Below are 25,945 nucleotides of genomic sequence, written 5' to 3'. Positions count from 1 at the left end.
CCACCCCATCAGTACTTCATTGGGCCACCTTTTGCCTTCAATACTGCAGCGGTTCTTCTTGGCATTGACTCCACGAGATGTTGAAAGGTAATGTGAGGAATCTGACACCATGCCTGATGAATAGCACTGTCCAGTTCTGTGAGATTTGATGGTTGTAGAACCAGCTGTCTGATGGCTCTTTTAACTTCGTCCCACAAATGCTCAATTGGATTGAGATCTGGTGATTGTGGGGGCCACCTAAGCAAGGTAAAGTCTCCCTCATGTTCTTGAAACTACTCCTGCACAATACGAGCACCATGGCATGGCGCATTGTCTTGTTGGAAGAAGCCATCTCCTTTGGGATACGCCATCAACATGATAGGATGAACTTGATCAGCAACAATACTTAGGTATATTGTGCTATTCAGACATTTATAATGGTCTGGCCCTCTAGCAACTTCAGCACAAAATTATAGCTAATTTGCCTACAAACGTCAGGTGGTCATAATAATCTGGCCACTCAGTATATATATTAAAAGTGTAATATGCTAATTAGACCGGACCTTCCAGATGAAGCCGGGGCTGCGAGGGCTGAGTCCCTTGCATGAATTTCGTGCATCGGGTTTCTAGTATGTGTGTGTGTGTGTGTGTGTGTGTGTGTGTGTGTGTGTGTATCCCCATTGTATTCTATATAATAAAAGCCCAGTGACTGAAATGGTGGAACAACCAGAACGACCAGAGACCAGAATGACCACAGCCCCTCATCCTGGCCGGCAGCCCCCCAGTGAGTGGTTAGGGGCGATCAGGCAGGCAGAGTGCTTAGGGGTGATCAGGCAGGCAAGGAGGTTAGGGGTGATCAGACAGGCAGAGTGCTTAGGGGCGATCAGGCAGGCAGAGGTGGTTAGAGGTGATCAGGCAGGCAGAGTGCTTAGGGGTGATCAGGCAGGCAGAGGTGGTTAGAGGTGATCAGGCAGTCAGAGGCAGTTAGGGGCAATCAGGCAGGCAGAGTGGTTAGGGATGATCAGGCAGGCAGAGGCGATTAGGGGCAATCAGGCAGGCAGGCAGAAGTGGTTAGGGGTGATCAGGCAAGAAGAGGCAGTTAGGGGTGATCAGGCAGGCAGGTAGAGTGGTTAGGGGCCATCAGGCAGTCAGGCAGAGTGATTAGGGGCGATCAGGCAGTCAGGTAGAGTGATTAGGGGCAATCAGGCAGGCAGGCGAGCAGTTAGGGGCCAGCGTCCCAGATTGTGAGAGGGATGTCCAGGATTTCGAGAGGGTGCAGGCCGGGCTGAGGGACCTCCCTACCCCCGTGCACAAATTTCATGAACCAGGCCTCTAGTTTTAAATAAAACACCCATTAGCTTGCTCTGCCTCCAACCTGTGACTTCCTTCTGGACCTTTAAATCCACCCACTGGGCCAGAGCCTGAGCTGCTGCTTCCTTCCAGAAGGCACACATATTTGTGGACGCTGGCACCAGATTTTTCTCATGAGCAGGGCTTGAGGGAAGCTTCAGCCTAGCACGGGGCAAATAGGGGGACTGTTGAGCAGCAAAGAATGGTCCCTCTGTGCCCAGTAAAAGCCCAAGTTGGAGACCAGCTCCTCCTCCTCACTCCAGCAGATCTGGTTCTGGATCGTGGGTGGAGCCTGGGGACCCAGCTCAGGCCCATTCTGGCTGCCAGCTGGCCATTGGGTGACCTTGAGCCAACCCTGGGCTCTTCCTAGTTCCTGACTCAGTGCAGAAGCCCAGGGCATATGGTGGCCTCAGTGAGAGGACTGAGGGTCTGTCTCCTTGAGGACCCAAGCAAGCGACACATCACCCGTCCCACCTGGGCTAAAATCCATGACGTGAGCTGGGGGTTTTGCTGCCTTCCTGTTAAGCTTTGATGGTTCCCATGAGGCAACTAGTCAGTGTTAAGTTATGTTGACATTTTCTTGGAAGGCCTTGTGACTCCTGGACCTGCTGGTGCCTTATCTGTGCCACAAAAATCTCTCCCAGGGTCTGAAAAAAGAAAGTGGCAGGTGGCTATATGTGGCCACAGGTCCTGCATGCATGACTACGAGGCCTCACCAGAAGGGGTCCCTGCCCCCTTGATGTTGGGAGAATGGCTGGGACCCAGGGTCACAGTCACCAGTGCCCAGTGGGGCAGAGCCCCAGGTGCTTCCATCGAACAGTTGTTCAGGTTGCATGCTGTCTAAGAGCAGTGAGCAAAGAAGAATGCACTCTTGCCATCTGTGGGCCTGAAAGGCTGTGTTCACCAGAAAAGGGCGCCCTTTATAGATTCACAAGCAGGGGTCCTGAATGCTGGTGGTGGAACCAGCCTTGAGTGCTCACTGGCAAAGGAGAGGTGCCTGGGCATGGGGGTCTCCTTTCCACTTATGTGGTCTTCCTGTACCCAGTTTTCCAAAATCTCCCTCCAAGCTCCTGCTGGTAATCTCAGGGAAAGGAGAACTCCACCCCTCTCTGTTGTGCATCTGTGTGCACAACTTAAGTAGACCCAGCCAGGTGAATCCTCAGAAGGAATTAGGCTGTATGCCTGGGCTTAGGGCCTAGGAATGGCTTGGCTCAAATTATATCTAGGTCCACATCTCAGCTCTAGATCTTCCTGAATGTCTACTCCTGGTCAGGGTACCTCTGCACCTTATCATCCTATCTAATAAAGAGGGAATATGCTAATTGACCCTCATGCCATCACAAAGATGGCGGCACCCACAGCCAATAAGGAGGGATATGCTAACTGACTGCCCCGCCTGGCGCCCACAGCCACAAGATGGCGGCGCCTAGTCCCCTTAGCCCTGCTGGGTTGGCAGGCATGCGGCAAGGCCGGGCCCACCTGCTTCCGGAATCCCCCAGTCCCCTCAGCCCCCCAGCCGCCCAGGGCCAGCCCAAGGCTCAGGTAACCAGAGCCGGCTGAGGCTTGACCTGCCAGCAGTGGCAGCAGCAGAGGTGTTATGGGGGCATCACCTTCCCCTGAAGGCCAGGTCGCCTCCCACCCCTGAGGGCTCCCGGACTGTAAGAGGGGCAGGCCGGGCTGAGGAACCCCCCCCCCCCACTCCAGTACATGAATTTTCATGCACCGGGCCTCTAGTCTGTTAATATCCCCCAGAGCTCAAGTATGAAGGGCCCTTACCTCAGTGCCTGGCCCCTTGGGAAGTGAGCACTGTATTTATGAAGGCATGTTGATTTAAGGGCAGAGACTCCCATGAACTGCACATCATTAATTTCACCCACAACTATTTCTTGAACTCCTAGTATGGGCCAGGCACTGCACTGGGGCTGGAAATAAATGGTGAGTACAACAGACATGAACCTTATCCTCATGAAGCTGTCCGGGGAAAGAGAGGGAAAAGCTCCCATGAGCAGTGTCGACCATGTGCTGGGAGGCTTTGTTCAGTGCGCCTGAAAAGGTGAGGCAAGGCTTTCCTGGAGGAGCTGAGGTGTGAAAGTAAAGTCAGGGTTAAGTAGGTGAAAAGAGAGAGGTGGGTGTACCAGGCAGAGGAAACAGTAAATGCGAAGGCCCAGGGGCAGGAGCCAATTTGCTGAATATGAGGCTATAGCAGAGTGGGAAGAGCAGAGGCAGGCAGAGGCCAAATCCACAGGGTCTTGTGGGAATGGCAGGGAGTTTGGTGCTTGTTTCTTTTTCTCTTTTATATTTTTAAATATATTTTTTATTGATTTCAAAGAGGAAGGGAGAGGGAGAGATAGAAACATCAATGGTGACAGAGAATCGTTGATTTGGCTGCTTTCTGCATGCCCCCCACTGGGGATCGAGCCCATAACCCGGGCATGTGCCCTTGACTGGAATCGAACCTGGGACCCTTCAGTCCACAGGCTGGTGCTCTATCCACTGAGCCAAACCAGTAGAGCAGGTGCTTGTTTCTTAAGCAGTGAGGAGCCGAGGTTTGAAGCAGGGCAGTGGCATTTTGTTAGATTGAAATGTCTGTGAAATTGGGTTTGAGTCCAGACTCGGATTCCTGACCCCGCTGCCCTCCCTCTATACAATAATGAGGGTTGGGGAGGAGTGTGTCCTAGGTTGTGCAGGCAGGAAGAAGGAAGCTTGAATGAAGAAACTTAGTGTAGGATACAGAGGCTGGCTCAGCCACCACCCTCTGGGCACCTGACCCCAGGCTGGGGCACCACCTAGTCTGCTGGTTGTCTTGGGCATGGAAAGGCCAGACTGCAGTTCTCCAGTGGGGCCACAGGTGGCGCCAGCCGCCCCAGCAATGGCAGATGGGACAGAATAGCAGGGACCAGCCCATTGAGAAGTGGGCTTGGGGACTGCTCTGGTCAGGCCCAGGCCGGGCTAAGCTTTCCCCTGTTCTTCACCCACACCCTGAGCCAGCAACCGGACTGCTGGTTTGGTGGCTCCAGCCTGCAGTTGCCACCATGCCGTCTTTCATCCCCTCCAAGGACTACTCCATCAGCTGTGCCCTGAGCTATCTTTTTAAGCCTATCTAAATTGCCACTAAACTTGACCAGGGACAGCTGGGTAAAACCAATCTTTGCAGGGGAGTGCTTGGGTCCAGATCTCCCCTCTGCAGCCTCCAGTCAGTGAAACGCAGATTATGAAGTTCTGGCTTCACATGTCTTTAACACCTCTTTATCACTCAAAAAAGGCTTAATTATATTTTATTATTTTATAGACAATAATATAATCACATGGTTCAATAATCTACACAGCGAACAGTGAGCCACTCTCCTAGCCCTGTCCCAGTTCCCCCAGAGATATTTTATGCATATACAGTATTATTATTATTGTGTGTGTACTCTTCCCCATCTTTATTTTTACCCAAATACAGCATTCTTCACCTTACTTTTTTCACTTAGCAATGCATCTTATATCTCGTTCCCTAGAAAGCATCCCTATTCTGTTTTATGCTGCCTCTGTAACATCAATTCTCCATACTTGTAATCTCTGTTTTAAACCGACAGGTCCTCAAGCACAGACCTGCTGAGAACAGAATCCAAGCCGTATTTCATAATTGTTTCCATGAATGTATTTTTGGGACAATTCAATTTATGCTCAATGAGGCTGGCGTTTCATTGATGTGGCAGATATAAAGTTTCCCATTAAGGAGTTGGTATACAGTGCTATGTGGTCCTCAGGAAAACTAGCCAGGCCACTCTGCCAGCTGTCACCCACCATATACACACCCACAGAATGAAGCCACTACTTCATCCTCTGGCCTCACACTTCAGGTTCCACATATTTGCAGAACTATAATTATATTTTTCCAAGCTACCGAAGCCTTTGCCCATGCCATTCCCTGTACCTGCAGTGCCCTTCTCCTAGGCCACCCAGAGAATTCTCGTTCATGCCACAAATACCAAGACAGCTGTCACCTCTTCCCTTCCCTGACAGCTACTCCACCACCTCTCAGTCATTCCTGCATGTGACCCAAGTTGCTCCCAGGATTGCAGAGATTCTCAAAGCATAGGAGGCATCAGAATTTGCATTTCTAATGACTCCCAGCTGGGACTGTGGCTGCTGCTGCTCCTGTGACCACACTTTAAGAAACACTGATGGAGTGGAAAGATCATAGGCTGAGTGTCAGTGTACCTGGGTTCTAATCTCGGCTCCAACATTAATGGGTTGTGTATCTGTGCAAATTACATGCCCTCCCTGGGCTTCAGGGCCTCCATGATAAAGTGAGACACAAACCCACCTCGTAGAGCTGCTGTAGGATTATGTGAACTTGTGTGGCAACAGGGCTGGCACCATCAACTGTGAGTTGTCCCCGTTCCCTGGCCCACGGAGCCTCCAAAGCATGGGTCCCACATCTGATTTCTCCCTGCATCCTCTGAGACACCTAGTCAAGTCCTGACACATAGTGGGAGGTAATTAAGGGGGGTGGGGAGGAGAGTTGTTGAACACATTTAGGGATGCACATGTTCTCAGTTATAGACTTATTTAAATAATGAATAAGATGTCACATGTACCCCGCTTCCTTTAGTTCCAAACCAGGGGAGTCAGGTCAGGCTGGTTGAAGCCACTCCCACTGGGAGAGCATTGTTTAAATCAATCACATAAAGAAGACTACACAGAGGATATTTAAGCCATTTAAGAGAAACTGTTGCTTTAGGAGCACTTAGTGGCATCCATTCGCAAAACAGGCATCCCCAGCACTTATTATAAATGAACACAACTATTCATTAAAGCAGAGGCCGACTGGGGCCTTGGCTTGGCACCCCATGGTAGCTGTTCTGTGATATGAAGGCACTACTTAAGAGTCAGCAGGCCACTTCCCTAACAGCCCCTTAGAATGTGGACCAAGCCCTGCCAGGCGACTGAATCAGCGACAGCCAGATGGGGTCTCTGTACCAGGGCAAGCCCTCGCAGCTTTCTCTCTCTGTTTTTCTAGGTTTCCTCAGTTTTCTCACTCCCTTTAATGCAGACTGGCTCCAGTTTAAGCAAAGCTACTAGGAAAGAAACCAAATATATGAAGGATGTTCATTTGCTTTGCCAAAGGGTGTCAGTGTTGTTTTTTAAATAAAACCTTTAGCTGACAGGTTCCTGTAAGTAGTGGAGATAAGAATCAGTGTTTTTGAAAAACATTTTCACCTGGCCCTTTCAGAAACTATGGCGTATGAAGAAGGGTGTTAGCTCAGATTGAATAAGACAAGGGTGAGAATGGAGATCAGGAATGGGGTCTTCTGTTCCCTTCCTGGCTCACAAGTCTTGCACCACCCCTGTGTTTGTCCCTGAGCCATAATGAATCCGGTTCAACAGGATTCATTCATTTATCTTACATTTATTGAGCACCTACTGTACACCAGCGCTACCTGGGTACTGGGATACAGTGGTGAACAAAGTCCCCTCCTTCACAGAGCTTCATTCTGATAGAAGAGTCAGACAGGAAATAAGTTACCAAGTACTTAAGCAAGATAAAAATATAGGCTGTGAGATGGGCTTTAAAGGGAGTAAAATGATTGTCAAGGGCGGGGGGGAAAGGACACATATGTAATACCCTTTGTAATACTTTAAGCAATAAAAAAATAAAAAATAAAAAATAAAATAAAGGGAGTAAAATGAGATCAAGAGGATGGGGGTGTGCCTCACCTGGGGAGGTCCAGGGAGGTCCCTTGAAGGAAGTGACAGCGAGTGTGCGCATCTTAGAGCCCTGGAGGGTGGAGGCTTTAGGCCTGGGAGTTGATGCTTGGAAACATAGAACTCAGTTCATCCCTGGTCCCGAGCTCCCAAAGGGTTTCATAGCAAGGGACACTCTGAGAGTGGGCTCAGCCCTGGAACTGGTTTGTTGAGGAAGGAATGGAGAAGCAGGCACAGGCAGCTGGGGAAGAGAAGGGGCCAAGGCAAGGGCTGCCTCCCTGATTTGACCCCACCTGGGCCTCTAAGGCAGCCTTAGCAGAGCTTGCAGAAGCCTTGAGTCCATACCTGGTGGTTGCTGCTATTCCCCTCCCACTTCTCCCCAGCTGTACTCCATGCCAGAGGGGAAGTAGGGCATTCCCTAGAAAGGGAATCAGGATTTGTGACCCGGGTCCTAGGAGTTGACTGAGTGTGGACAGTGGAGGTCAAAGTGCCCCCCTTTTCTTTTTCTGGATGATAGGATGAGGATGATAGGGGTAGCACTGACCTTAGAAGGTCACTGGGAGCCTCACATGAAGTGGCACATGTGAAGCATTCATCACAGAGTCTGCATTCAAGAAGTACCTTGTGTAGGGGAAGAAGAGGCAGAGCCATGTTATGAACATAACACATTCATGGTTGGGGCCAAATGGGCCTGTGCTCAAATCCCTATCATCCAGGCACTACCTGATGTCCTTAGCTAAGTTACTAAACTCTGAGCCTTAGTTTATCTGTAAAAGAGAGGGTTTTCGAGAATTAAATTCAATCAGTTCTGTAAAGTGCCTGATTCAGAGTATGTGCTCTGTGGGAGAGGATCATGACTGAGACAGGTAACAACCCCTGGAGTTAAGGAAGAAGCAGGGAGGCGAGAAAGGAGGCTCAGAAAGACTAGTGCATTTCGCCAAGATGGAAGTTCACACACCAGGTGCAAGGGAGCTGGGCTTTGCCGCTGTCTTGGCCAGGCCCCACTCTAGGGCACAGCATCTGGTTGCAGAGGCACTTTGTTGTGCATCAGCTCTGGTGTGAGGCACAGGGGCCACAGTGGAATAGGAGAAAGGGACTGCCAGGCTCTGAATGCCTCCTAGGTGCCCAGCCCTGGCTAGGCAGTTACAAGTGTCATTGCCAAGCCTCACACCACTCCTACAAGGAAGGTCTGTCCCCGCTTTGTGGGTAAAGGCATGGAGGCCCCGGGAAGCTGAGTAACTTGCCTGTGGTCACATGGGCGATGGAGAAGGATGTCTGTCCAGGACTGCTGGGCACAGGCCTTCCTCTTCCGTTTGGGGCAGAGAACTGGGGCAGCCTGGGCTCCATGTCATGCAGAGAGAATGGGCACAGAGGAGCAGCTCTGGAACAGCCCAGAGCCATTTTCTTGGAGCTGTCCCTGAGGGAGGGCTGACCCCACTCAGAGTAAGTATTGTGGATCTTACCTTTTCCTTCCTGGGGATCTGGCAGTGACTTTCTTGTGCCACCAGCCAGGGAAAGGAGGGTTGAGTATGAGAGGCTCAAGTGGGGGCACTTTTGATTTTATCTTGGGGGTGGCAGGGTACCCTGATGGGAAGTTGATGACAGTGTGATTTGGGGAGGGTGGGGATCAGGGTGAAGGCAGCAGTTCAGTTTTTTGCTTCTACATTTCTTTCTGATGTTGTCAAGTCCCTTGAATCCTATAAGACCTGCAAATGAGCATTTCCCATATACTTTAATAGACTCATAGCTCAAACAGAAGCCACAGTTCTGTTCTCCACTGGCCCTGCCCCCCTGGACTACTGGACAAGCAGTCCAACTCACTCAGTTGGGCCCAGCAGGGGGATGGGCTGTGCCTATAGTGAGGGCCAAACTGTGGAGGGATTCCATGAGCACATTCTGACCTGTGGCCACCATCACCATCTTCCTACACTCTTATAACAAACCAACACCCTCTATGTGGCAGGGGTTGCCATGGGCAATGGGTTCCTGGAGCATGTCGGCTCTGGTGATCCAGGCTAGGAGGCCTTCTTGAGGAGGTATCATTCCTGGCTCTTATGTTCACTTGGTCAGTCACATGCTCGGTTTTTCAGAGCTCCCATAGAGCCACCCTATCCCTATCCAGTGTGGGGTTTTGTTTCTCCTTGCATTGGACCCTGTGTCCTAACCGTCATCCTGTTATTGCAGCCTTTCTCTGAGGGTCTTTCCCATCCCCTCACAGGCTATATTAATCCATTTGTCAATTGTTGGCATAATAACAACGGCACCTAATTTTCATTGTTCATTTAAAAACCAGAGGAAAATAGCCTCCTTGCATCTCAAACCATGCTGGTTCCCTGTCTCTACGGCTTCCTTTGTCAGAGCAGTTGTGAGGGAGCTATGGAAAGGAAGTCTGATGACCAGTTCTTGGCTGTGCCCCAGCATGACTTGGGGAAGGGCTCCCCATTCTCTAAGCCTCAGGTTCCTCATCTGAATAATGGGAGGGCAGCACTGTGTAATGGTGACTCCTTCTGGCTCTAAAGCTCTAGGATACGCTAACATTAAGGCCACTTTCACCTCACTGTCATGGTCCAGGCCTTGGCCAACCCCAGTGCTATTGAGTTGTTTGTGGTGGGGACTCAATCCCCCAGGTGCTGTGACAGATGTCTGCAACCAGGCCAGTTACATGAAGCAGTGGCAGAGTCAGAGCCCTACTTGGATGAGTGGGTGGAGAGTAGATGGAGAGTCATTGTCCCTGCCTTTGAGGTTTCCCACAGTCTGGGTAAAGGGTTCTCACTCTGGCTGGGGGGTGGAGACACTAGGGAGGCATCAGAGAAGGTGATATTTGGGTTGATCTTTGAAGGTTGAGTAGGAGGTTGCAGAGCAGATGAAGAAAGCAACCCAGGAATTGGAAACAGCAAAAGCAAAGGCACTGGGGTGGGAAAGTGCCTGGTGCATATTGGGAGGAGCTATATTGTAGGGAAGGTATCTGGGAATGAGGCTAGAAAGAGAGTGAGGCGCTGGATGACAACCCAGGTGATGCTTGAGCAGGTAAAAGGCCATATTGTCCACTTCGGGTAAACAACCCTCAACCTCCAAACTAAGTTATGCCAATGTCATTTAGTTTACTTTGTTTAGTAAGATCAGAGAAGTCCATGATTTGCAAGTGGTTTCTATTAAAAATGATTGAAATTGAAAAGGTAACTTGGCACTTAATGAGGTAAGCTTTATTTATCTGGATAATTTCTCTTCTGAGGACTGACTAGCTTTCCTGAGATGTCACACTAGAGAGTTCCATGTTCTGCACAGCTGTCCCCAGTTTTTTTTACAGCATCCAACATTCATACGAATAAGTTCCGTTCTGTGTGGAACCCATAGCCGGTTGTATGCTAAACTGTCCATGTTCCTGTGGTGCCATCCCATCAGGGGCCACTGTAGCCTGGGAGGCAGGTCGCCTGGGTCAGTCATTGTCAGCGTTCATCCCTTCATCTCTCTGGGTCTCACTTTCCCTGTCTGACAAATAAGGGGTTGGGCAGGAGGGGTATCACAGAGCTTCCTCCTAGACCCAACATTCTGGCTGTGATACAGGGATGTTTGTTTCACTGCTATGAAGAATAACATATTAATGACCCATAGACACAGAGAGGAAAGCTGGAATGGATCATAATGCAAATGTAATTGATTTTTACAGCTGCCAGTAAGACACAGCCTGCTCGAAAGACAAGGAAATTGTAGTGGCCATAGGCAGTTTAGGTTTAGTCTGGAATTCAGGTATTTGTGGACTGGCTCTGGCAGGCTTCAGAGTCTCCTAGAAAATGCTATAAGATGTCAGAAGACTTCTAATCCCTTGGATTACTGTTATTTATTTATTTATTTATTTATTTATTTATTTATTTCACTGGCCTTTTTTTCTTATGGTAATAAACACTTATTTAAAAATTTGAACACTATGCAAGGGCATAAAGTGAAAAGTCTTCCTTCCTCCTTCCCACTCTGTTCTACCTAGACCTCCAACTTAGAGGGCAGGGGCCCATTTCCAGGAATCTCTGGAACCCCCAGCTTCTCTTCCCAGAGGCAAGCCTTGTACCTGTTTCTTGGGTCCCCTTTAAGAAATAGTCTACACTTACATTACCCTATATATGCACTAGTGTTCTATATATCTTATTGTAAATACATTTCACATTTTCTGTACTTTCAATGTCAATGTTATGTCTCAGATCTTTTCCCATAAGTGTGTATGATGCTGCCGCCATCATTTAAACATAGTACTCCATTTAAGTACCACAGTTTACTTAGTCAGTCCCCATTGAGGGACATTGTGTGTTTCCTCCTCTGTATTCTGCTGTTACAAACAACTAAATCCTTGGACCTAACTCTTTGTGCACATGGGTAGATAGTTTGTAGGATTTGTTCCTAATAGTGAATTGTACTATCTTGTGTCCATCTTGTCTGAAGGTCACCTGGCCTGACCCTGTTGTTTTATTTTATTTTTATTTCATCCTGATGTAGCTACCAACTACTACAACTACTACTACTACTACTACTACTTATTATTATTATTATTATTATTAAAATCTTTATTGTTGAGAGTATTTCATATATCCCTCTTTTTCCCCCCCATTGTCCCCTTCCACCTGGTTCCCACCCTGCCCCAGGCCTTTACCATCCTATTGTCTGTGTCCATAGGTAATGCATATATGCATATAAGATCTTTGGTTAATCTCTTCCAACCCCTCTTCCCCCTTCTCTCTGAGATTCGTCAATTTGTTCCATGTTTCCATACCTCTGATTCTATTTTATTCACTAGTTTATTTTGTTTATTAGATATCTTGTTAGTTTATCTTTATATTCAATAGTTTATAGATATGTATTTATTGCCATTTTATTGTTCTTTCTCCTTCTTCTTCTTCTCCTTCTCCTTCTCCTTCTCCTTCTCCTTCTCCTTCTCCTTCTCCTCCTCCTCCTCTTCCGCCTCCCCCTCCTCCATCTTCTTCTTCCTCTTCTTAAAGAATACCTTTCAACATTTCATGTAATACTGCTTTGCTGGTGATGAACTCCTTTAGCTTTTTCTTGTCTGAAAAGCTCTTTTTAAAAAAATTTATTTTTTTATTTATTTCAGAAAGGATGGGAGAGAGATAGAAACATCAATGATGACCCCTAACCAGTTTGGCTCAGTGGATAGAGCGCCGGCCTGCGGACTCAAGGGTCCCAGGTTTGATTCAGGTCAAGGGCACGTACCTTGGTTGCAGGCTCCTCCCTGGCGCGGGCCCTGGTTGGGGCTTGTGCAGGAGGCAACCAATTGAAGTGTTTCTTTCACATCAATGTTTCTGTCTTTCCCTCTCTCTTCCACTCTCTCTAAAGAAAAAAAAAGAAAGAAAGAAAAATCAATGATGAGAGAGAATCATTCATTGGCTGCCTCCTGCATGCCCCACACTGGGTATCGAGCTTGCAACAAGGGCATATGGCCTGACCAGGAATTGAACCATGATCTCCTGGTTCATAGGTTGACATTCAACCACTGAGCCATGCCAGCAGGCCATCTGTGAAGCTCTTCATCTGACCTTCAATTCCAAATGATAGCTCTGCTGGGTAGAGTAATCTTGGTTGTAGGTCCTTGCTTTTCATCACTTTGAATATTTCTTGCCACTCCCTTCTGGCATGCAAAATTTCTGTTGAGAAATAGACTGACAGCTGTATGGCACTCCATTGTAGATAACTAACTGCTATTCTCTTACTGCTTTTAAGATTCTCTCTTTGTAACTCTTGGCATTTTAATTATGATGTGTCTTGGTGCAGGCCTCTTTGGGTTCCTCTTGTTTGGGACTCTGCACTTCCTGGGCTTGTAAGTCTATTTCTTTCACCAGGTAGGGGAAGTTTTTTGTCATTATTTCTTCAAATAGGTTTTCTTTTTTTTTTTTTAATTAAATCTTTATTGTTCAGATTATTACATTTGTTCCTCTTTTTTTCCCCCATAACTCCCCTCCTTCCATCTCCCACCCCACCCTCCGCCCTCACTCCCCACCCACTGTCCTCATCCATAGGTGCACGATTTTTGTCCAGTCTCTTCCCGCATCTCCCACACCCCCTTTCCCCCCAAGAATAGTCAGTCCATTCCCTTTCTATGTCCCTGATTCTATTATAATCACCAGTTCATTCTGTGCATCAGGTTATTTATTCACTTGATTCTTAGATTCACTTGTTGATAGATGCATATTTGTTGTTCATAATTTGTATCTTTAGCTTTTTCTTCTTCCTCTTCTTAGAGGATACCTTTCAGCATTTCATATAATACTGGTTTGGTGGTGATGAACTCCTTTAGCTTTTCCTTATCTGTGAAGCTCTTTATCTGACCTTCAATTCTGAATGATAGCTTTGCTGGATAAAGTAATCTTGGTTGTAGGTTCTTGGTATTCATCACTTTGAATATTTCTTGCCGCTCCCTTCTGGCCTGCAAAGTTTCTGTTGAGAAATCAGCTGACAGTCGTATGGGTATTCCCTTGTAGGTAACTGACTGTCTTTCTCTTGCTGCTTTTAAGATTCTCTCTTTGTCTTTTGCTCTTGGCATTTTAATTATGGTGTGTCTTGGTGTGGTCCTCTTTGGATTCCTTTTGTTTGGGGTTCTCTGCGCTTCCTGGACCTGTAAGTCTATTTCTTTCACCAGGTGGGGGAAGTTTTCTGTCATTATTTCTTCAAATAGGTTTTCAATATCTTGCTCTCTCTCATCTTCTGGTACCCCTATAATTCTGATGTTGGTACGTTTGAAGCTGTCCCAGAGGCTCCTTACACTATCTTCGTATTTTTGGGTTCTTTTTTCATTTTGCTTTTCTGGTTGGGTGTTTTTTGCTTCTTCGCATTTCAAATCTTTGACTTGATTCTTGCGCTCCTCTGGTCTGCTTTTGGGAGTCTGTATAATATTCTTTATTTCAGTCAGTGTATGCTTACTTTCTAGATGGTCCTTTATCACACCATCGAGGGTCTCATTAGATTTCCTGTACATCTCATCAAGTTTATCGACAGACTCTAGAAGCCTCTTGAGAGACCTCAAAAGTGTGGTTCTGAACTCAATATCCTCCCTTGATAGTTTTGTCCTGTTTCTTTGACTCCGCATTTTTTACGCTTTCTTGGTACACCCCCTAGTGGTCTTTGTGCGCTGTCTTGTTGTAGTTAAGCCTTGATTGTTGTAGTTAATACTAGAGGGATTTGACCTCCAGGCTGACTGGCTGTGATAATCAGCTGTGTCTGCAGTGGAAGAACTTGTGTCCTCTAGGGAGGTGCTAATCTAGCCTTTGCCTGAGGCTATCCGGCAAATGCCTCTGTGCAGGGCTTGGGCGGTGCGGGTCCCACGGGATCAACAGGGCGGAGGAGGAAGCAGTTATGGCTGCTCTCAGTCGGTCCCCAGGGGCTCTGCCTCTCTGTCCCAGCAACCGCTGCAAACCTCGGAGGGACCGTAGCCAGACAGTCCTGCTTCTCCCGTTTGAGTCTGGGTCCCTAGAGACTCGCCCGGATCTGGAGCTCAGAGTCTGAGGCTCCCTCCGGATTGAAACAGACAACCGCGCCCTCAGCCACCAGCCCACGCCGCGCGCACTCCGCACCTTAGTATTTTACTTCAGCACTTCGCCTCCTCTGATTCTCGGTTCCTCCTAGTTGTAGAACTTCCACTCAGCCAGCCTTCCTGTGGTTCTGGATGATGTCCGTTCCGTCTTTTAGTTGTATTTTTGAAGTGGTTGTTCGAGTCAGCAAACTCTTGCGTTAACCTATGCCGCCATCTTGGTTTCTCCCCTGAATCTTCAAATAGGTTTTCAATACCTTTCGTGCTCTCTCTCCTTCTGGCACCCCCATAATGTGAATGTTGGTATGCTTAAAGTTATCTCAAAGGCTTCTTAGACTATCTTCATATTTTCTTATTCTTTTTTCTTTTTGCTCTTCTGATTGGGTGTTTTTTGCTTCCTCATATTTCAAATCATTGATTTGATTCTCAGAATCCTCTACTCTACTGTTGAATCCCTGTAAATTATTCTTTATTTCAGTTAGTGTATGCTTAATTCCTCCAATCCAAGTACTAACCAGGCCCGACCCTGCTTAGCTTCCGAGATCAGATGAGATCGGGCGCATTCAGGGTGGTATGGACGTAAACTATGCTTAATTTCTGACTGGTCCTTTTTCATGTCTTTGACATTCTCACTAAGATCCTTGAAAGTCTCACTAAGTCCCTTGAAGCTCTCATGAAGATCCTTGAGTAACCTTATAATCATTGTTTTGAACTCTGTATCTAGTAGTTTGCTTTCTTCCATTTCTTTCATTTGTAACATGTTTCTTTGTCTCTGTATTTTGTTTGCTTCCCTCTGTTTGTTTCTATGTATTAGGTAAAGCTGCTATGTTTCCTGGAATTGGTAGAGTGGCCTTGTGTAGTAGGTATCCTGTAGGGCCCAGTGGCTCAGCCTCCCCAGTCACCTGAGTTGGGTAGTCTAGGTGAACCCCTGTGTTGGCTGTGTGCACAGTCTTGTTGTAGTTGAGTCTGTTGGTGTACTGGGAGAAATTGACGTCCAGGCCAATTAGCTGTGAGGACTGCTGTGACTATAGTGGGAGAGCTGCTGTGCAGGAGACATCCTCTGGAGAGGACTTGCTTCACTGAGTCTGCCCCTTGAGTGTGTTGCTTGTGGATGTGTAGAGTTGTAGTCTGCTATGGTCTGAAGCTGTCCACTGGGTGTCCTGGCTCTAGAGTCTCCATGGAGGTGCAAAGTCAGCCACTGCCTGGGGCCACCTGGCAGGAGCTACAGAGAAATCTGCAGATGGCTTCTATTTGTATTGGGTTTGGAATTACCCAGGTGAAGCCCAGATGTGAAGCAAGGCAGGCTGGTGCTAGTGTTGGGTCTTGGTCCTTTTATTGATAGGTTTGGGGCTTCCTGTCATGAACTGCAGCTTGTTTGAGAGATTTTAGCAAAGTCTGAAGTCTGAGCCAGGATAGGCCATTCATATGGAAAAGCTGCTGCAAACAGCTTGGGTGGGGCAGCAAATTGGATGGGTCAGGTTCCCAGGGAATCACCAGGGCTGAGTAAACAGTGTGCTCCGGGCTGATGGAGATTCATATATGGCTGCCAGTCATCCCTGGGACAGGGGAGGTCCCAGCACAGGAACAATGACCCCTTCGAGCATGCCTATCTGGGAGAAAGCTGCCCTAGAGTTCCTGCCCTGATTCCAGACAATCCAGTTCCTCCCCGTATGTGTCTGGGTCCCCCAATACCTCCTGGTGCTGGAGTTTGTACAGGTCCAAGTAAGTTTGTGCACTGGCCCTTTAAGAGGGACACTTGGATGTCCAGCAGCCTCAATCCACGCTGGTTTTCACAATCCAAAATTATGCGGTCTTCTCTTCCCAGCTCTGAGACCATGGATTGGGGGTCTGGTGTGGGGCTAGGACCCCTTGCTCTTCACAGGCAGCCTCTACAGGGATAATTTCTTCCCGATTAAAAAACAGCACACGTGGGTGTCAGACCAACCCATTCCATGCCTCTGCCCTTCCTACCAGTCTTAATGTGCTTTCTTCTTTACTTCTCTAATTCAGCCAGCTTTCAGGTGGTTCTGAATGATGGTTGTTCTGTATTTTAGTTGTAATTTTGATGTGATTATGGGAGGCGGTGAGTACCCACGTTTACCTACACTGCTATCATGGTTCTCTCTCCTGACCCTGTTGTTTTAATGATCTTCTTCCCCCAGGATGTCTGATTCTTCTCTTCCAGGTTTTGTCCATGGGGCCTGAGTCAGGACACTGGTGGTCTGGCTGAAAAGGCAAGGCATAGCTGGAACCAATGTGAAACTTCTTCAGGGAAGCTTCATTTATCTCAGGGTTGACAAAATTTTTCTGTGGAGAGCTATAAGTATTTTAAGCTTTGCAAGCCATACATCTCTGTTGTAACTGTTCAACTCTGTTATAGCACAATAGTATCCATAAAAAATATGTAAATGAATAGGTAAAAGACATTATTTTAAAAAAGCAGGCAGTGGACTAAATTTGGCTGTCAAGGTTTCGTTTACCAACCTTTGATATATTCAGCTGCTGGGCACTTCTGTGTCCCTGGCCTCATAGTAGGCATAAGGGATGCTACAGAGAAGGACACAGGCCCAACCCTGGCAATGGTAGCTCAAGGGTGTGACGAAAGAGCAGCTGCAGAGTAACATGAGAGTGTACTTTACCAGAGGAGTTTGTAACTTGGAGTAGGGGCCAGACAGAGGTGGTTTTCTGGGAGAAGTGACATCGAAAGCTGAAACCCATGTCCTAACCATGAGCCAGGCATAGTGGGGAATTTAGGGGTCTCAAAGAAGTTTAGTATTCCTGGAGGTGTGGTGTGCATAGCGGGGATATAATGAAGGACAGAGCTGGAAAGATGAACCAGAAGCAGACCACACAGGCCTCAAAGCCAGCCATGTAGGGAGGCGGGCCTTCATCCTGACATCTCTAGGAGAGGGACTGCAAATTTTACCTTTGGGGGAGTGCCACTTGTCTGGTCCAAGGAGTACAGGGAGGCTATGGAAAATGGAAGGCTTGCCCTAGCCGGTCTGGCTCAGTGGATAGAGTGTCGGCCTGTGTACTGAAGGGTCCTGGGTTCCGGTCAAGGGCACATGCCCGGTTGCAGGCTCGATCCCCACTTGGGGGTGTGCAAGAGGCACCCAATCAATGATTCTCTCTCATCATTGATGTTTCTATCTCTTTCACTCTCTCCATTCCTCTCTGAAATCAATAAAAACATATTTTAAAAAAGAAAGAAAATGGGAGGCTTTTAAAAACCAGGGCGAGGGAACAAAGTTTGGTTATGGCATGTGAAATGGGCCAAGACAAGCAGCTCAGGACTGAAACCCAGGAAAATACAGTGGAAGTAACATTTTTATGATTTTCTTGTATCCTACAACCCCTCTACATGGGCTCCTACTCATCCCTCAAGGTCAAGTCCAAATGTCCCTTTATCTTTGGAGCTTCTCATGGGGAAGAGTTATAGGCTCCTTCCTCCAGACTATCATGACATCATACTGGGGGACACTTGTCACAGCAGTATCTCCTCATTGAGGTCTCAGAAGACATGCACAGAATAAGCACTAATAAATGCTTGATAAATTAAATTAAATGGCAAGGTGAATTAGCCAGGGTAGAGGTGGCTGATGAGCCACATTTTACAGTTGAGGAAATTGAGACTCGGAAGGCTAAGCAATTTGCCCAAATGATACATGTAAGAATTCTTCCCAGTTTAGTCATTTCAGCAGAAAAATTGGCTTTCTCTGTCTCTCCAGGCTGGAACTTTTCTTGCTCACCTCATAATTTGCTAAATTATTAATCTGTGAGGCAGTTAACTGAGCAGAAGCAAGAGGCACATTTAGCAGGAAGATAAAACAGACAAGAGAATTAGGAGGCATCTGGTTTTCAGACACTCCACCCTGTGGTGCTCCAAACGCTAACAGTGAAATTTAACCCTTCTTCTAAATCCCAGCTGGAACAATGTCTGGTGAGTGGTGAGGCCCTGGCCCTGAAGAAGTGCCTGGAATTCTTAAAGAATTGGGTCTTGAGGCTTTTGGAGCCTGTCTGGAGTGCCCTAGCAGCTGGGTTGGGGAATTCTCTTGGCTGTTTACTGCAGCCTATTTTTAGAAGGCAGTTCAAGCTGGGGTGGAGTTATGGCCCCCTCTACTCCCCCACCCCCGCCCCCAACTCTTCCCACCTCACCCAACCGGGATGCAGGACAGGATTATGGTCTTTTAACAGTGTGGCTCAGTTGGTTGAGGGTCGTCCCATGCACGGAGAGATCACTGTTTCTATTCCCAGTCCAGGCACATACCCGGGTTTCGGGCTACATCCCTGGTAGGGAGTGTGCAGGAGGCAGCTGATCTATGTTTCTCTCTTTCCCTAGCCCTTCCTATCTCTCTAAAAAAAAACCAATAAAAACAAATTGAAAAGGACTCAAGATGATGTTCCTACTTTAGTGGGTCTACACTTCCTGAATCCCACAGAACTGCCAGCTGCCTGGCCCGCCAGGTGATGGACTTGTGGGTGGGGTAGCCTAGGATAAGTGGGGTGGCCCAAGACAAGTGGGGTTTTGATCGTATCTATATCCGCTTGATATCTCCCAACTATATTTGGGTATTCCACAAGTGTGAGTGCTGGGCACTATGCATGCCTTCATGAAGCCCAAGAATAGATAATAAACAAGTAAATATGCAAATTGAGAACAGCAAGCCATGGTTGCCTATAGTAGGGTAAACTGAGCAAGCCTGTGAGAGGAGAAGGTGTGGAAAAGTCCCTTAGTTAACCCATTTAAGCTGAGCCTCAGTTTCCTCTTCTGGAAAAATGAGACCTATAATAGCTCCACCTGCATTACAACGTTGTCTTGAGGACCAAATATCAGTAAAGAGCTCTAAAATACTAATTAGTGTTATGTTAAGCCTGCTGTGGGGGTCTGAACATTATCTCTGAGTGAAGGAAGGCAGGGGGTTAGATGGGTTTAGGGAGAAAGAAGCTGCTTCCATTAGATCCTCATCAAAAAGTACCCAAAAGGGTGTCCCCAGCCTCAGGATGGGACCTACTCCTTTCTCTGGAAAAGGGCATCAGAGCCTCAGAATTACACCATCTAGGACAGTAAAGGCCCAGTTTTATAAACTGAGGCCAAGACAGGATTGGCAGACATCGGCGCCATCAGCAGAGCAGGCTACAGTTAGCTGGTTTGGGCTTTTGTACCTGTTGTGCTTGCACTTTGGGGAGATCTATGTTGGAGAAGTACACAGCCCGCCCCCGCCCCAAAAGGACCTAGCTTGCTGGAACAGGGGAGGCTGGTGCCTGAGAATCCTGCCCCTGCGCCTGTCACCCCTCCAGCTGCGGCTCTGCTAGTCCCGCCCCTTCCTGCAGCCCCGCCCCTTTCTGCCTTGTCCCCACGCTCCCTCCGGCGACCCCGCCTCCTGGCCCCGCCCCCTCCCGGGCCACATTCCTGCGGCCCGGCCTCGCGTGGCGCCCGGCGGGCGGGGCGGCGGCGGCGGAGGAGGAGGGCCGGGCTTGGCGGCCTGGGTACCCGGCTTGGGGCCGGGGCGGTGGGAACTAGTAGGCACTGGTGGTCGCCCAGGCGATCGCGTGGCGGGTGATCAGGTCCCCTGGTTGTCCGGCCTGGGCCCCGGGATCCGGCCGCCCCTGGCCGGAGTGGGCGGTTCTCGGCCCGGCCTGGGCCGCGGGCGCCGGGGCCGCCAGCTCCCGCCGCAGCCACCATGTGGTGCCTACACTGCCATTCGGAGCGGACCCAGTCTCTGCTGGAGCTGGAGCTTGACAGCGGGTAAGGGCCCGGGCGGGCTGAGGCAGGGGGGGCCGAGGGGCGGGAGCTGGAGCGAGGGCGGCGGGAGGGCTGAGGGAGGTCGCCTGCGGGCGGGGCGCCGCAACGCCGGCCCGGCCCAGCAGCGCGCCGCGTAGGGTGGGCTCCTGAGAGCCGTGCGCCGTGCGCTTTGTGCGATGGTTTGCTGGAGACGGCCGGGAGTGCGCGTGTGCGCCACGGAGAGGCCCTGGGCATGGGTGGGCGAGAGTTCGCGAGACCGTCCGGACAGACGCCTGTGAGACCGGGTGGAGCGTGTCTGTGTTCGTGCGGTGAGCCGGACACAGGACCCAGTCTTGTGCGTGTGAGAAACAGATGCTGCCAGGACGGGAGGTGTGTGTGTTCATGCCCATGAGTGACTGGATACACACGTGGGACAAACTGATGGGAGTTGGTATCTGGTGGAGGCGGGAGAGCAAGTGGTAAGGAGCTTGTGAGAGGAAGTGTGGCCAGTGGTGTCTGCTCTTGTGTCCTGCAGGCCTGTTTTTGTGAAGGCTGGTGCTTGGGATTACGTGTCCACTCTGTCAGGGGGTGTGCGCAAGGCTGAGGGACCCGTTCAGGTGTTGTGCACAGGTGGTTCTGGTGTCCTCCAGCCAGGGCCACCTGGGAGTGCACTGGGACACCTGGAACTGAGGAAGGTTGAGTTCTGTGTGGCTACTGTTGTGGCTGTGAGGGGACTGCTGGTGGGATTGGGGGTGTTTGTTCATATATGCCTGGTATGATCAGGAATAGAGAAGGGGAGAGGGAGCAGTGTCCCAGAAACCAACCCTTTTCTGCTTCACAGCCTGTGGGTGGCTGTTTGAACATCCAAGGGCCCATATTTATGGCGATAGAGCGTGTGTATGTGTGAGGAATATTGATTTCCTTGCTCCCCTCGCCAGCACAGCTGCCCCCTGAGCTGTCTTCAGGCCCCTCCTAGGAGCACAGGTTATGAGATGGGACGGGGGAGGGGGGGCCGTTGACAAGCTAATTTGGCTTGTGTCAGGCCCCCTGGGGGAAGGTCCACCTGCAACCAGCTGACAGTTGCACTGAGGACATGCATATGTTCCCCTCTGTCTCTTCCTCACCCCAGGGCCTGAGGCTTCATGTGAGGTGGTGTGGGTGCAGTTCCCAAGGACCATTGTTCCTTGCATCTGGGGTGGAGGCCAAACAAAGCTGCAGCTGCAGCGCCAGCTGTCTGGAATCAGGGGATCAGTCTGAGAATGAGGGTCCTGATATTCATATCCCACACATGCCACTGCCTTAAGCAGCTGTCCCACCTGGTATTGCATTCTTGTCCTTGTGGTACTGGCATCCCCATATTGCAGGAGAGAACACGGAGTTTGAGTGTTCAGTCTTGTCAGCACCAAGGCTCTGTGGTTTACTGAGTGCCTGCTGTGTACAGTCGCTGTTCTAGGTGCTGGGGACATATTAGTTCACCCTTCAGCCTCGCCACAGTTAGGTCACATTTGCTCCTTAGTGCCTGGGATATGGTTCTGAAGGAAGCCCAGGGAGGGCCAGAGAGAATCAGCCCAGCTTCTGGTCTGCAGAGGCTGTCAGGAGCTCCTTGCACTGGCCAGCTTGCCATCTCCCCCTCTCTTAACCCCGAAAGGATGCAGCATGCTCCAGAGACCTTGGGAGAACCCCAGTCTGTAACACTCCAAGACAACCTCTCATGGTATAGTGCACAAGCTTTTCTGATAGCCCTTGTGTGCAGCACCTGATGCTCTGTTGTTTGAGCCTTAAAGAGCCCCGGTCTCTCCCTACTCTCCCTTTCTAAATAGGCACGTTGGGTAGGGAATCCAGTGACTTAGGCAGAATATTACAAGGGGAGCCTGGAGTGAAACCCAGATGTTCTGATGTCGGGCCTCTAACAGGCCCTTGCCAGCCCTGCCAGAATTTTCATGCTTTTGCTCAAAAAAGTCTGACTCTGAACTAGTTGTGCTAATATTTACACAGCTTCAGTTCAAAAACAAGGACAGGACTGACATCTGCACAAACAGTGAGATGACTGCTCAAATAGGTGTTTCTGGAAGGGATTGGACAGGGCTCCCTGGATTGTGGGAGCTTGGTGTGCCTGTGTGTGTTAACTGGCTGGACTCTGGAACATGGGGTCATGGTTTGCTAGGAGAATCGGAGTCAAGGGCAGCTCTGAGAGGCAAACAGACTTTGTTTCAAATCCTTGCTCAAACTCATGTACAAGCTACCACACCCCTCTTAGCCTCAGTCTCCCCCTCTGTGGAAGGGAATAATAATACTGCTTCACAGAGGTACCTGAGAAAATGGGTGTCTAAAAGCCTTTGCCCAGCTGGCCAGCCCCAAGCCTTCAGTCAGATGGCTCGATCATTCAAGTCAGCATTCTGCTCTTCCCACTGCCACTAACCCCTTGGATTTTCTTCCTTCCTCTTTTGTAAATTTCCTTTGAATTATGATGGAATACCCTCCCATAAGCACAGTGGCAAGCTCTGATGGGCTTAGATCCCGCCAGGGGCGTGGGGAGAGTTCTGCAGAGGTGGCCCAGGTCCCTTGTGTAAATGTGTATTTGTGTGGTGGGGGAGGATGCTCAGAGGCTGTTGAGTGTGATTTTTTTGTCCTCAAAAGCAAATCATAATGAGTTTAAAGGCCATTAAGGCTCTTGAAGAATTATTGTTGTGGCCTTACCAAATCTGGCTGCTCCCATTGCATGAGCTGCTGCTGAGAGAAAAGTTACGGTGATTGTGGTGGAAAACATGGCATGGTTCCCCTGGACCTGCCACTCTTCTGGCTGCATAGCTGACCCCAGCTGGGTGAGTGCCCTCCAGGCCCTAGGCCCATGACAGGCACCACCCAAGTGAGCAAGTGAATGAGCCCATGGATTAGACATGCCCTCCTGAGCTTGGAGGGTTGCTTTGTTCTCTGGGGAGATGTTTGTGACCCAAGGGTGCCCAATGTTGCACTTTCCTGTTTGTTTTGTTTTCTTATTCACTCAGCAAACAGTTACTGAGAGCGTACTTTGTGCTAGACACTGAGCTAGATGTAGAGGAACCAAGGTTAATAATGTGAAACTGTGATCACAGAGCACAGGCTTTGAGGTCCCATAAAACCCCAATTCTTCCTCTTCCCAGCTGGCTTCAGGTATGTTGCCTCCCCTGTCTGAGCCTTGATTTTGTCATCCATGAAATGGGGCCAAAATTATTTCCTGGGAGGATGTGCTGTTTTGCCTCGTGTCTGGCACATATTAGATGCACCCAGAATGGCAGCTGTTGTCACCACCATCACTATTACACCACCTTTTCCCATTTGTGAAATTATTGCTGAATAAAAGTGGTTCCTCTCCGCTTTCCATTTTGCTAGTTTCTGAGTTGAAGACTGGTTTACTGGAGCCTTTGTGGATCTTTACAAGATCTCTCCTTGAGGGACCGAGGCCTGGTCCTAGTTGATCCAAGTTTAATATCTTTTTGTGCTTTATTCATATGTGGCTGTAGCTTCTGTGCTCCTTGATGGAAAGGATCATTCTTGCCATTTTATTTTCTTGGTTTGTGGCTTCCTAACATGGTAACAGTTTAAAATTTAACCTAAGGCCCAGATGTGGAAACATAGCAAGAGTTCCTTCCTTGTGTATATATGTGGGAAACTATGGTAGTATTGTTTTTCCTTTTTGTTCAAAGGTTGGAGCAATCTATATATATAAAAGCCTAAGCGACTGATCGATCGATCGATTGCTATGATGCGCACTGACCACCAGGGGGAAGATGCTCAAGACAACCTCCTGCGGCCCCTCCCCCTAGCCGGATGGCCCCAATTGGCCAGCCAACCTCCTGTAGCTCCCCCTCCTCCCCCTGGCCGGCTGGCCTGATGGCCCCGATTGGGGTGGCCAACCTCCTGCAGCAACTCCCCGAGGCCAGCCAACCTCCCACAGCCCCTCCCCCTAGCTGGCTGGCCCTGATTGGCCAGCCAACCTCCCGCAGCCCCTCCTCCCGGCCAGCCAACCTCCCACGGCCCCTCCCCCTGCTGGCCAACCTCCCTCGGCCCTAATCGCCCTGATCACTGTCCGGGCTGAGGGACCCCACCCGTGCATGAATTCATGCACCAGGCTTCTAGTAATGATAATAATAGCAATGGTTGCCATTTAGTAAACTCTGTGTGAAGTACTTAATTTTCAAAGCAATTTTCTGCTGTCCTTATTTTTTTCGGTTGGGAGAAGGTTACATGACTTGCCCAGGGTCACCAACCAGTAAGTGCTTGAGCTGGAATTCAGTCGGCCTGGCTTTGGGGTCTGTGCTCTTCATAACCAGGCTCTGCTTCCTCTGTGGTTAAATAATCTTTAGAAAAATATGTCACCATTATAAATGGAGCCTTTTGCACCTTTCCCAAGCCACAGAACAGGTGTTTGGTATCCCATGGTGTCAGGATTCCCAAAATATTTTCCAAATTTGGTATCCCCTGAGCTCTCTGACCTCACCGGTGTCTTGCAAGACCCCATAGACCCCCAAGAGTGGCTTCCTGAAACACTGCAGTGAGATTCTGAGACAGTGCCCTTTGGTTCTGAGCACTTGCAGCATTTTGAGGTAGCACGCTTGCCACAGGCCAGCCTCAGTGTGGAGCAGAGTCTTGGGAACAAAAGCTGACTCATTATGAGACCCTGGTGAGAAAACCCAAGGCCAGGGCCTTTGATGTCATTAGGGGACATGCATGCATACGGGCTGCTGAACTTGATCCCATGGGAGGGGAGAAGGAGCATCAGTAACCTGGAAAATTTGGAAAGTCACCAGCTAGTTAGTGAGTGGCTAGTTTGGGTTCCAGGCTGGATTGGAATCTGTTTGCCAGTATGAATGCTTTCTCTCCAAATGGTGTTTGTTTCTCTGTTTCTGGCCAGGAGGTTAGATGGTGTAAGGATTAAATGTCTTAGTGCACGTGAAACATTTAAAATGTTGCTCTATTGTATTATAGCAAGCACTCAATAAATGTTAGTTATAATCATTGTAATTGTTCTTATTTATCCTGATTATTACTAAGCTTTGAAGGGTCTTTCTCTCCAGAGACAGGAAACCTCTTGGAGAGGCATGGGCAGGACTGGCTACAGTGAACTGTTGACATGTGGCCTCCCCAGAAGTGCTGACATCAGTCATCTCCTAATATCCTCTTTCTGGGCCTCAGTTTCCACATCTACGAATATAGATGAGCTTCATGACCCTTGTCGTCATTTGATGAGGGAGGATAGTTAAGGGGGCAGATTCTGTAGCCAGGCTGCCAACAACCCTGACCCCAGCTTTGATCCTCACATGCTCTATGATCCTCACACGCTATATGATCTTGGGCATGTTCCTTAGACTTTCTGTGCCTCGGTTCCTCCATTTGTAGCATGGGTGCTGGTATAGCAGCTCGTGGAGTTGTTGTGAAGATTGGGTTAATACACACAGAATGCACAAATAGCAGAGGAAACACCTGATAGATGGATGGCTTTTAGTTAGTACTTTAGAGCTGAGAGGGTTGAACTGTGTTTGGAACTCCGATGGTGTTACTTTGTTTAGGGAAATTATTGTTGCTAGATGGGGAGTGGGGTATCTCTTTTTTAAGCTTAGGGACAAAGGCCAGTGGTTAAAAGAGATGGAGGCAGATAGGAATGGGTGGGGGAGGGGAGCATTTGAAGGGCCCAGGGT

The 25,945-nt window shown here is 49.0% G+C and overlaps 1 protein-coding gene across 4 annotated transcripts in view; it reads left to right on the top strand.

Moving 5' to 3' along the window:
• IQSEC1 (IQ motif and Sec7 domain 1) overlaps positions 1 to 25,945 on the top strand; it is a 137,602-nt gene that overhangs the window by 38,842 nt on the left and 72,815 nt on the right. Inside the window, exon 1 of one of the 4 annotated variants that reach the window (XM_006085749.3) lies at positions 20,000 to 20,294. The exons of 2 other annotated variants lie outside the window; for them this stretch is intronic. In XM_006085749.3, coding sequence (XP_006085811.1) covers positions 20,230 to 20,294 — 65 coding nt within the window. In that variant the 5' untranslated portion in view covers positions 20,000 to 20,229. Of the gene's footprint in view, positions 1 to 19,999; positions 20,295 to 25,945 lie in introns of those variants that run through there. One more of the 4 variants, XM_006085754.3, reaches the window with a different exon arrangement.

The sequence above is a fragment of the Myotis lucifugus genome, unplaced genomic scaffold, assembly GCF_000147115.1.
Source record: "Myotis lucifugus unplaced genomic scaffold, Myoluc2.0 scaffold_21, whole genome shotgun sequence".
NCBI lineage: Eukaryota > Metazoa > Chordata > Mammalia > Chiroptera > Vespertilionidae > Myotis > Myotis lucifugus.
Note: the sequence above shows the minus strand (reverse complement) of the source record. Positions and strands in the feature narration are given on the sequence as shown.